The sequence below is a fragment of the Ziziphus jujuba genome, chromosome 10 (assembly GCF_031755915.1).
Source record: "Ziziphus jujuba cultivar Dongzao chromosome 10, ASM3175591v1".
NCBI classification, from domain to species: Eukaryota; Viridiplantae; Streptophyta; class Magnoliopsida; order Rosales; family Rhamnaceae; genus Ziziphus; species Ziziphus jujuba.
Window position 1 is genome coordinate 27935865 of NC_083388.1, and position 13474 is coordinate 27949338.

The window sequence follows — 13474 nt, forward strand, 5'->3', positions numbered from 1 at the left end:
AACTGTATTATGCAAAGTAGCTTTCCAACTAATAGCACAGCCACCAACAGTAAACACATACCCAGTGAGAGATCTTCTTTTATCCAAATCTCCAGCAAAATCAGAATCTACATACCCAATGACTCCATCTCTAGTCCTTCCAAACTACAAAAAAACATCAAAAAAGCCATGCAAGTATATGAAAATCCACTGAACTGTTTTCCAATGTTCTTTACCAAAGTTCGCCGTGTATCTACTAAATGCACTAACTGCATATCCCAAATCTGGATGTGAACAAACCATAGCATACATGAGAGATCCCACTGCACTGGAATATGGAACTCGAGAGATATAATCAACATCATCATCTGATTGTGGAGATAATCAACAATAAGTCACCACCACCTCCATCTCCATCCCCACCTCCTCCTTACGGTTATCAATCTCCTTATCCACCATCTCCATCGCCTCCTCCTCCATATGTCTAAAACTCACCACCTCCTCCATCACCGTCACCACCACCCCCTTAAGTCTATAAATCTCCACCACCACCACCACCACCACCACCATCACAGCCACCTCCTCACATTTATCAATCTCCATCCCCAGCTCTTCCATATGTTTACCAATCCCCACCACCACCATCTCTGTCACCACCTCCTCCTTATGTTTATCAAGCTCCACCTCCACCATCCCCATCCCCACCTCCGTCCTATGTTTACCAATCTCCACCTCCACCATCTCCATCACCTCCTCCTCCATATGTTCACCAATCTCCACTACCACCATCTCCATCGCCACCTCTTCCTTATGTTTACCAATCTCCACCACCACCACCACCACCACCACCACCATATGTCTACAAGTCTCCTCCACAACCTTCTTCATCTCCACCACCTCCTCCCTATGTTCACCAATCCTCACCTCCACCATCACCATTGCCACCTCCACCTTATGTTTACCAATCTCCTCCTCCACCAACTCCATCACCACCTTCTCCATCACCTTCTCTCCCTCCTTATATTTATAAGTCACCTCCTCTACCATCACCACCACCTCCTTACAATTATCAATCCTCAGCTCCTCCTCCATATATCTACAAGTCCCCACCTCCTCCATCTCCGTTGCCTCCTCCACCATATGTTTACAAGTCACCACCACCTCCTTACGTCTATAACTCCCCACCTCCACCATCCCCCTCGCCTCCTCCTCCATATGTCTATAAATCACCACCACCATCCCCCTCATCTCCGTCACCCCCACCACCATATTACTACAACTCTCCTCCACCACCATCCCCATCGCCCCCACCTCCATACTACTATAAATCATCACCACCACCTTCACCATCTCTTCCACCTTACTACTACAAGTCTCCTCCACCACCAACTGTTTACTAAGCACATTTCTAGCTACTTGTATTCTTTTCATGTTAGTGTGATGTTAGTGCCCCACTTTTATCATGTCTTCTCTTTTCTTAATTCAATCTTTTTTTTTTCTAAACAAATGTTATCTTCACTATAAAATTAACAATATTTGTATTTTCTGCTGCAGGTTAAAGATTGGTAAACAAATAATTGCTGGAAAACAAAGTATTTTCTTGGCGTCTTCTATAGTTTACATCGATTTTATTTAATTCAGTGAGAACCCTCTGTTTGAGAGGGCATGCATAACATGGCCTTAATGCTGCTTTGGAGCTGCATACAATTTACAGTTCTTAATTATGACTGTGGTTTATATGTGATACCTAAACCATATATATTCCTTGAGGTCTGCTATAAGATTTATGTAATCAATTTAACAAAAAAGAATTGTAATCAATTGGGCAAAATTTGTTTATTATTTTTATTTTTGCTTTTCTTCTCAAAGAAATAAATTTTCATTTACGTACAGCGAACTCTTCGATGTAGCCTTCATCGTGAGTTGAACGATAAACTCTTCTTCTTTTTTCCCTAAAAAATAAAAAATACGTAAAAAAAATAAAAATAAACTACAAGAAAGACAAAATAATAATAATAATAATAAATAACGACTAGAAGACTCGAGCTTCTATGTTTTCACAAAAGGATTTTTTTTTTTTTTGCTTCTCACTCTTCACGTCGGTCAATTTGAGAATATGACACAAGTACAAGTATGAACATATTAGCTAATTCTCGAAATACTAAAAAAAATTATTTAATTTATTGGAAAAGTTTCAATTCAATGTTAGAGTATCTCCAATGATAAATATGAATTATTGTTTATATGATGTAGAAAATGATATGGTCTAAATTTAAATGCAGTGCATTTTAAAATTGTTTTTCAATAATAACGTACAAATATATATATGGCTAATAATTAATTATATATATTCTATTTTTTTTTTAAATTAATTGTTTAAAGAAAATTTTATTTTGAAAAAAATTTTATAATATTTGACAGAGTTTTTAGAAGTAAAAAGTCTTTTTTTTTTTTTTCCACATCAATTTGACAGAGATTTTTTTTTTTTTAATGGTTGTCTATCTTTCTAATATGGCCAAAAAGTTCTAATAATAGGAAAAGCCATCGAAGATATTCTTATACTCTAAGTCAATCTTTAAACAAAAATAAAATTAAAGAAAAAAAAAATTAAGTCGATTGCTATAAAATATTTCAAAAATACTAGAGTTATAAAATATTCACCAAATTACATAGCACATGATGTTGAACATGAGTCTATCACTATAAAATATTCCAAAAATGTTAGAGTCTTATAAAATATTCATTAAGTTTATTTACCAAATGATGTGGTAAATGCTGTAAAATATTTAATTGATTTTTTTTTAATTTTACTTATTCATTAAGTATTTATTTTTTTATATTTAGATTATATGATTATGTCAATTAATAATATTTTAACCCTTACTGTTAATAAATTTGATAAATATTTTGATACTTAGTAACATCTTCAAAGGAATATAAACTACCATAGGTTTTTTATACTAACCTTAGGTATGACTTTAATTACGGCAATACTTAAAATTTTGATTGTTCTAATTACTATTAATATACAAATTCATAATTACTACACCCTTGCTACAGATGATAAAGTGAAACAAGAACTGAATTAATTGAAAAGAAAACTGTGAAACAAAAACTAAATTAATTGAAAAGAAAACTGAAAAAATAAAGTTAACAGAACGTAAACAATGGGATTGAAAACAAAGTAATTATTATCAAAAAAGAAAAATATATAATTACTTGGTAATTAATAATATTTGAGCGACGCATGCCCTTTCAAACTTTAATTTACATCATACATTCTTTTTTGCTAATCAACTTTGGACCTTTTGGTACTACGCATTAATTCAATATAAATTATAATGAGCAAATTATTAAGTCGAAATGCATAATATATTAACCGATGAGAATAAATTGAGATTGAAATTAAGCAGAAACAAAAGTTAAGAAATTTTCAAAAAGATAGAAAGCTATAAAGTTGTCTATTTCAAAGTTCCCAGTTGAAGATATTCCAGAAGGGAATTATGGAACCTAATTAAATTAAACCTGCTCCCTCTTAAAAGTTCAAACTTCCTCACGTATTTGGTTTTCCAAGACTTTAGGTTAATTTTTAATTTCTTTTTCTTTTAAAATTTTTATAAACCAGTTGACTATTGTTCGTTTTGGTTGTCTTAGTCATCGTCAGACAGCTTGAAATTGTACACATGCATGAATATTGGACCTTGTATAGGCGACGTGGATCCCACTATCACCATAGGATACACAATGACAGAGTTCGAAGAATTAAATTAATTAAAATAATAGAATTTATTCAAGGCTAGTCTTTGTTACAGGTAGGAAACTTCAAAATATTATTAAACAAATGGTGCACTGACTAAAGGATATTACTATATAAACTGTGATCCTCCTCCTTTGTTCTCATTCACATATAACTCTCTAGGCCTTCATATCCATAGAATTAAACTTGGGGGCTTCTCTCTAATTCTAAAAAATGGCCAAGTTTTGGCCTCTTATGATATATGCTTGGGCAGTATGCTTCATGGCAACCAATGTAGCTGCTACTTCCAAACCTTATATTTATGCATCTCCACCTCCTCCACCTTATGTTTACAAGTCTCCTCCACCACCATCTCCGCATCGACTTCCTCCTTACATCTACAAGTCTCCGCCTCCTCCTTCACCTTCCCCTCCACCTCCACCTAAGCATTACTATAAGTCTCCTCCTCCACCTCCTAAGTACCACTACAAATCACCACCTCCTCCATCACCATCACCTCCCCCACCTTATATTTACAAGTCCCCACCACCACCATCTCCATCCCCACCTCCTCCATACATTTACAAATCTCCTCCCCCATCTCCATCACCTCCCCCTCCATATGTCTATAAGTCACCACCTCCACCATCCCCATCACCGCCACCCCCTTACGTCTATAGGTCCCCACCGCCACCATCACCTTCACCACCACCTCCATACGTCTACAAGTCTCCACCACCACCATCACCATCCCCGCCACCTCCTTATGTGTATAAGTCACCACCTCCACCATCACCATCACCACCCCCTCCTTACATCTACAAATCCCCCCCACCTCCTTCTCCTTCACCCCCACCTCCCTATGTCTACAAGTCTCCACCACCCCCATCCCCATCACCACCCCCTCCCTATGTCTACAAATCACCTCCACCTCCATCCCCATCACCGCCACCTCCTTATGTATACAAGTCCCCACCACCACCATCTCCATCCCCACCACCTCCATACGTCTACAAATCCCCACCTCCACCATCTCCTTCACCACCACCTCCATATGTCTACATATCCCCACCTCCTCCATCTCCCTCACCACCTCCTCCATATGTTTACAAGTCCCCACCTCCACCATCCCCATCCCCACCACCTCCTTATATGTACAAGTCTCCACCGCCCCCATCTCCATCACCACCACCTCCCTACGTCTACAAGTCTCCGCCTCCACCATCCCCATCGCCTCCTCCTCCATACCTTTACAAATCACCACCTCCACCTCCCCTTGTATACTAAATTAATTAGTCAACAATTTCTGCTTTATTTATGTAAGTGTTACGTGAGGCAATGTGTGTGAAAATGAAATGATATTGATTAATGATTTGATGCGCTTTTTCTTTTTTTTTTCTTTCATATATATCCATTTCAATGTAATTAATAATTTTTTTTCTTTCTTTACTATTTGTTTGCAGGTTTCTGGTTGTTTGTAATGAATAATCGCAGGTGCAAGAAGAATCCTGCATTTCTTTCTTGTCAAATGATTTATAATATTCGTTGATTATTAGTTATGTCGCGAAGAATAAGGGAATTGGGACGTAAAGGGGCATGAAGCTGGGCTTGAGCGGCTTTAATTTCCTGTCTAGTTTGTTCAGTGTGATTAATTTCTATACTTTTGTACTCTCATGTGTTCAAATTTAATTGATTTGTACTATCCATAAGATTTATATGTCAGTTTATTAATTAATTAAAAGAAAAAAAGATTTGTTTCTATGTATAATTTATTTAATTTTGCGGGAATTAATACATGCTTTCTCTTGTGAGTGTGAATGTGACATTTTATACTTTTAGGAAATAGAAATATTATTATGCGAGATCAAAGAGAAAATTGGAGAAAAGTAATTTTTGGGAAGCTTTTGCAATGAGTTCCTACATATATATATATATATATATACACACTAACAATCTCCCAGCTTGAAATCAAGCTTACAGTTTAGACGTAAATAATCATCTAATCTACTAATATGTTATTTTATATTTAATAATACTAATATATCAAAAAGTTCATTTATCCAGTTATATATATCCATTCATATGTTATATTGATATATTAATTAATCAAATAATAATACATATACTTTAGTAAAATTACTTATTTGAGAAACTTACAACATTATTGACAAATAAATAAAAAATTAAAAGCAATGCACGGTCAGGGTGGCCTTGTGGTCAAAGGCGCCAGACCAAGTTCTGCTCCTCGTTTGAGGGCGTCACAACCCACTTCTGACAATATTTTTGGGGTTTTGCCTTTTTTTTTTTTTTTTTTAGATAGAAAAATCTTTTCTGGCTCAGTTAAACTGGTTTCAAAACCTTGGGTATAGAAAATAAATAAAAGAATGGATATATATTTGCTATTTATACATATTTGTAGTTTATGGGTTAGAGTGGCCCTCTATTTCGCAAAGCGCCAATTGCAAAGAATGAAACTTCCAAAAAAACTTGCAATTACTTAATTTGTATGGAATTAATGTCATGGGTTTATATTAAATAACAATACGTTTGCTTTGTTATTATTATCATTCTTATTTATTCGTTCTTTTTATAAACAATATGTCCAATTAGGACCACCTAGCTTGACACATTCTGATATCTCATGCTCTAAGATGTATGTAATCTGTTTACCAAAAATGAATTGTAATCAATTGGGCAAAATTTATTCTTTATTTTTATGTTTGGTTTTCTTCTCAAAGAAATAAATTTTAATTTACGTATATCGAACTCTTTGATGTAGCCTTCATTGTGAACTGAACGATAACCTCTTTTTTTTTTTTTTTTCTTTTTTTTTCTTTTTTTTTCCCTACAATATAGAAATATAAAAACAAAATAAAAATAAACTACATGAAAGACAAAAAAATAAATAAAGAAAGACTAAAGACTAGCCCACAAAAGGATTTTTTCCTGCTTCTCACTCTTCGCGTCAATCAATTTGAGAACACGACACGAGTAAAAATATGATCATATTAGCTAATTAGCTAATTCTCAAAATGCTACTATTAGAATATTTTATTTATTGTATTACAAAATAATTATTTAATTTATTGAAAAAGTTTTAACACAATGTTAAAACATCATCAATAATAAATATGAATTATTATTTATATGACATAGAATCTAAGTGCCACAAATATACAATCTATTTTTTTAAAAAAAATTCAATAATAATTAACAAAGATTATTTATGGCTATTAATTAATTATATATTTTTTATTATTTTTTTTGGGGGAAAAAATTGATTTTTTATGAAAATTTTATTTTGAAAAAAATTTCATAATATTTGACAAAGTCTTTAAAAGTAGAAAGTCATCTTAATGGTGTTTTTTTCACCACATCAACCTGACAAAATATTTAAATAGATCAGTTGAAATTATTTTTTATTTTAATGGTTATTTACTTTTTGGATGTGATCAAAAAGTTCTAGCAATATACAAATCTATTGAAGATACTCTTATACTCCAAGTCAATCTCCAAACAAAAATTAAGAAAAAAAGAAACTTGAGTCGATTACTGTAAAATATTCCAAAATTTCCCGGAATATTACTCTCTCAAATCTGATAAAATTAATCCACCCCCACAAATTAAAAAGAAAGCAGCAGCAAACATGGTGTTTAAATTTAGGTGTAGTTTGGCAACACTAAGCTTGATTTTTAGCAGTAATTGTATTATAGATAATATAGAAGGTAGACAATTTCCTGCAGCTAGTGAAAATGATAATGTGCGAATTCTCTTGCCAGGGCCTATCTTGATATATGGCCATTTCCAAACATGCCACCATTTCCACGTCCTCCACCTCTGCCCGTCCCCATCCCAAATCTCCCGACAGGTGCTGGTATTCCGCCTCTACCAACCCCCAATTGGAATTTGGTGGTAATATATATCTACTCTCTATGTTTTCATGATGTAAGTACTCTTCAATTTACTCCAAAAATTCTTCTTAGCCTTTTTTTTTCTTTCTTTTTTTTCTTCTATTGTAACAATTATTTTCTGTTTCATGGATATTTTTATATTTTATTAGTGGAAATTCAAACTTAAAATTATTATCTCTAAAATTAAAGTAAATAAATAAAAAAGAAGATTTTGTGGATTAATTTTTTTTTACTTCCAACTGCTTGCTTTTGATTTTATTAAAACTTGTGATGCATAATAAGAATTGATATTGCATTAATTAATTAATTTGGCAAAAAGAATGTTTTCTATAAATGTACAATAGTTCATTAACAATGTTTTCTATAAATGTACAATGGGTCATTAACTTTTTTTTTTCTTTTTTTCTTTTTTTTTAATTTTCTCGCGGCTGAGTTCTGTTTTTTGTTTATTGCTGGTTTTATGAAATACAGATATATGGTTAAAAAAAAAATAAATGCGGCCAGAATAAACAGTTATGTTGGCGATTTTTGCTGCTGCATCGATTCCCTTCAGCCTCATCATATATGTGGCAAACTGTATAGCGAATAATTAATAATGCTTCGCTGCTAGCTTTCTTTACAAACTATAATACAATATATTAATAATGGCTAGATATGCCATATACCAAATATAACGTAAAACTTCCTTAATAAAGTAATATTTTATATTATATATGCTTATGGTATACATGTTTATTTTGTTCTTCATGATCCACTCAAGCCTCCTCTGGCTTTTTGCTGTGTTTTAATTTTGAAGTTAAGTAATTATTCTTGAACCTATAACCAGGGAGGGGAAAAAAAAAACAAAAAAGGAAAAAACAAAGAAAGAAATCCATTATTGCAGTTTAATTTGTTGGACAAATTGCATGCATGACCCAAAAATATATGAAAGTGAAAAGTTATATAGATAAAAATGATGCCATCAGCTGCTGGCCAATTTGATCATATATAGTTGGCCATAGCTATATATGGTGCTCAATTCAATGTCAGAACAATCGTTTTTTTGCCTCTTTTTTTTTTATTGCAAACCAAATCAAAACTGAACCACTGGGAGAAATGAAGGCAAACTGAACCAAGTATTGTTGTTTTGATTCATTTTGATTTCATTGATATGGATTTTGGTTCAATATTATATTATTTTATTATTTTTTACTTTGATAATAATTAATTAAAAATATTATTCTTTTTTAATAATTTGAATTTAATATTGTTAGTATCTTAAACTAAATAGTATAAAAAATAAAAATATAATTAATAGTAATAAAATATTACAAATTATACATATATATATATATATATACATATGTGTGTGTATGTGTGTAAGCAATTCGGTTTAGTTTGGTTTTGGTTAAAAATTGATAACTGAATCAAACTAATCATAAACAAAAAATTATATTAAATCATATCGAATTGTTTGGATTAGATCAAATTAATTGGTTTAGATCCATTTGTGTCCACCCCTAACTTTAATCATCTGAAAAATTGATGGATGGTGTATTGAGGTTGATTTTGAGCTCTGGATTCAATGGGGTTGGTGGCAACATTCTATGGTGGACAGGGGTGATTTCAGTTTTGGAATTCAAATAATAGGAATAGTAGCATGAATGTTTATCGTGAAACACTGATCTAACACAATTTGAAATATTTGACATTTCAATTTGCAATTTTGAAAAATGAAAATTGTGTTCTATACATATAATGTTGGACACCCCATATGTAATTTTGATTAATTAATATATGTAATGTCACTGAACTGTATTTTGGGATTGTGAAAAAAAAAAAATATATATATATATATATACACGGTGCTAATTGAATTTATGCAAAATGTGCTATATATGTTTAATATTTAAGAAATTGTTATTTGAGCTTATGATGATGATTTATGTTGACTTAGTGCATGTATTGCATCAAAAATTATATTTTGGGTTTTTAAATAAATTATGTTTTAAATTGTTATTAAATTTATTTTTGAATTTATGATGCCAAATGTTTATTGATTTAAGCATATATTGCATGGAATTCATATATTTAGTTTTAAAGAAGTTATGGATTTAAATTATGATCGATTATTGTTAAATTATATTATGGAATTTATTGCATATAATAAATGTACTTATGTGGATTTAAGCAAATATGAAATTTATGTGATTTTGATATAAATTGATTTTAAGACTTTGAGAAAAATAATTGTATTAAAGTATTGAGTTCAAAATCTGTATTTATACATTTGATTATTTATGGATCAGATTTTCATGGTGTTGAAAATTGTTATATTTAAATGGATGGATTTGAAATTGATGGATTTTAAAGTGATGAATTTATGATGAGGATTAAAGAAAAATGTAACACCCCGTCCCGAACCATGTCGGAAATTTTTGCACGTTGATCGAGGTTGATCGTTGACCGTTGACCAAAGGGTCAAAAGTTGACTTTTTGACTCGGTTGGAATTTTAGGTTGACTGAGGTACCGTTACGGAGTACACGTTGGCACGAGTTCGTAGACTGGTAGCACGTTGAAAACGGAGCTACGGTTTGAAAGTTATGAGCAAAACAAGTTGAGGTCCAAACTGTCCAAGGGGTGCCGGAGTTGACTTTTTATTCATGCAAGGTTGAGCTTTGACTCATGCATGGTTGTGAAGTGCTCGTCGATACGAGTTCGTAGACTAGCGGCACGTCCGATTTGGACATGTGGTTTGAAAGTTATGGACCTGTAAAGTTTTTCAAATACTGTATTATTTTAATATTATTTTTACCCGCATAACGAGGTGCCACGTGTGACTCAATAAAGGTGGCCATGTGTCACCATGGTGAAATGCCACATGTCAACCATGTGAAAAATCAAATTATTTTTATTATTATTTTAAATAATAATATATTTTTTTTTAATTATTATTATTTTTCCTTTTTCCTTTTTCTTTTTCTTTTCCTTTTTCTTTTCTTTTTCTTTTTCTTTTTCTTTTTCTTTTCTTTTCCCCACGTGGGAAAACACCACCACTTCTTTCTTTTTCTTTTTCTTTTTTTCTTTTTTTCCTTCTTCTTCCCCGAAATACACACACACACGCAGCTTTTCTTTCTTCTCTCCCGACCGTCCCTCTCTCTCCTGTGTTTCAAATTCCGGCCACCCATAGCCCTCACGCGCCAGCCACCATGGAAGCCCGCCACCTCGCGAGCTTGGCCGCCAAGTTTCACGGCCAGCCGCCGCCGGACGCGCGCCGATCGGGCCGGAGAAGCCGTCGGCCGCCTAATTTTCTCTCTCCTCTTTCTTGTGTTTTCCGGCCAGCCCACTCCCAATTGAGCCTCCTATCCCCCTATTTTGGGTCCTCTGAATCCAAAAATGGCCTCCAATCCCAAAAATTTGAAGCGGTTTGCGAGATATGGAGAAGTGAACACCGGCCGAAACTTTCCGACCAAATTCCGGTCACCTCCGGCGGAATTGGGGTCGACGGAGACCGGATTGGTGATCCTCGTTCCACGAGCTTCGATTCGGTATATTATTCGACCATTTTGGTTAAAGTTTGTGTTTTGACCCCCGGGTACCGGGTATTATTTACCCGATTAAAATATTAATTTATTTGACTGTCTGTGAATTTTGTTCTAGGAGCACCGGTGAGTCGTAGAATTGATCCCGTGGTGGATCATGGGTTAATTGCGTGCTCCAGGTGAGTGACCCACCTTCAAAAATTATTTTGGGCAATTAATTAAATTTAATTGGTATTTAATTTAGTATTTAATTACGCTCATGTGGTGTGGTTTAATTATGGTTTTAATGCGGTTTAATTTAATTTATTTGTTATGCATGAGCAAGGTATGTTTCGGTATTAATTTTACGTGGTTTCAAATGTGATTTCTCGGGCATAATTGGGTTAAATATTTTGTGAAAATATTTGGTTAAATTTTATAAATTATGCCCGCGGTATTTTTATGGTTGCATTTTGTATTTCGAGAAAATTGTGGTTTGTTGTTATCGCTGTTTCGTACCGGGTGATTGGATAAAATATGTGGGATGGTGTTTTGTGAAATTTTGGTATACTTCCCACGGTGGTTTTTGGAAAAACGGTACGGTTGGTTGTTTATGTTTATTTTTAGACGCACTCATACAGTATTGGTGTTCTGGTGTATGGTGTATGGACACGTGGTTTAGCACGCGGTTATTATATGGTTTAGCGTGCGGTTATTACTTCACCCGTGAGTTGCCATTGGACCGTGGGCAGGCAAGGTTATTGTTGCGCACAGCCACCCCCCTCCTTGACCGGGTGATGGTTTTTAGCAGTCGGTACTGTCGGGACGCCGAAGTGACCACTGCAGGTTTCTCTCTTTAACCTCCCGCCAGTCGGTGCTCGGGACGCTGGGTATCGGAGGGCATCACCGGTATATGGTGTGGTGCGTCAGGTGTAATTGTCGGTGTAAATTGCAATTAAAGTTTAAAACCCCAAAGGTGTTCTAAAATTTATTTATTATAATTTATTACAGTTTAATTATATATTTGGGGTATTTATTTATTTAATTGTTGTTTGTTAAATTATTTAATCCCTTGATTTTCGGGAGGTATGCATACTGGGTTTTGCGAAAAGGTTTTAAAAAGGGGAACTTTTCCAACTGAGAGAATTGTAAGGGTTTTGAGAGAAATTATTATTTTCCAATTAATTATTATCTATCTACTGTATTACTGTGGTATTATATTGTATAGTAGATAGGGTCACTCACTGAGATGATTAGCATCTCACACTCTTAAATTCCGTTCCCCTAGGTTCAGGTTGGAGATGTTGATTGTCCGGGGCGAGCCCAACGTCTCAGTTCGTTGCCGAAGGTTCAAGAAGTTTTTCTTCCCTTTTTCCTCTCTGTCTTGTATTGTTTCCTTATCTGTCATTTTATAAATTTCACATTTGTTGTATAATGCTCTGTATATTGTATTGGACGTGTAGTTGTTCTTTATGCACTGGGTTGCTGCTGTTGTTTCTTTTGAAGTGCTGCAATTTGTGGAATCAATTTGTAGTTTGTAGGAGGAATAAGGGGATATTTTTGAAGTATGTTTTCAGTGCAGGTAAATTTATGGTAAGTAAATCCCTTAGGGGAGGCTCTGCCGGATTTTCCGTTGGAGAGTTCGGTAGGGTTTCCCTGGGATCAGGGCTGTCTAGGGTTCCGGAGGAGGAATTCTGGACGGGTCCTGACAAAAAATGTGGGATTGTGAATTTGAAAAATGGTATAATTCCCACGGTAAATTTTGGAAAAACTTGATATTTTAATAAATTTAGTAATTTATTTTAGAAGCACTCATACAGTACTGGTGTTCTATACTATATATGTGAATATAATTAGGGTGCAAGTTGTAATGTCTTCTGTGAGTTGCCATCGGACCGAGGGCAGACAAGTTTGATATTGGCCATAAGCCGCCCCCCTCCATGGCCGGGATGACAGTTTAAGCAGTGGTGCTGTCGGGACGCCGAAGTGACCGTATGTAAGTTTTTTTCTTTAAACTCCTGCCGAAAGGTACTCGGGATACTGGATATCGTAGGATATCACTGGTATGTAGTATAGTGCGTCAGGATATTCTCGATATGATTTTCGAACAAAATATTTTAAAATCGTATTTAAAATGTATTTAATGATGTCTTTTAACAAGTATTTAAATGATATTTTTAAAAATGCATTTCACTATGATTTTACCATTTAAATTGATTTGATGATTTAAAATGTTTTTTTTTTTTTTTTGGTATCCAATGTAAACTTTGAGTCTAAATTATCATTTGTATTTTATGAGCATTTAATTATTGCATTTTTTTTATTTAATGTTCCTTTGCTTATTTCT

At 33.9% G+C, this 13474-nt stretch overlaps 1 protein-coding gene across 1 annotated transcript; it reads left to right on the forward strand.

Annotated features, from left to right (window-relative positions):
* The first annotated feature begins 314 nt into the window (after positions 1-314).
* Positions 315-5503, forward strand: LOC125421053 (extensin-2-like). Its single transcript, XM_060812196.1, has 4 exons — positions 315-414; positions 589-1370; positions 3950-5034; positions 5179-5503. The coding sequence occupies exons 1-3, from the start codon at positions 315-317 to the stop codon at positions 5000-5002; spliced, it is 1935 nt and encodes a 644-aa protein (XP_060668179.1). The 3' UTR covers positions 5003-5034; positions 5179-5503.
* The last annotated feature ends 7971 nt before the right edge of the window (positions 5504-13474 follow it).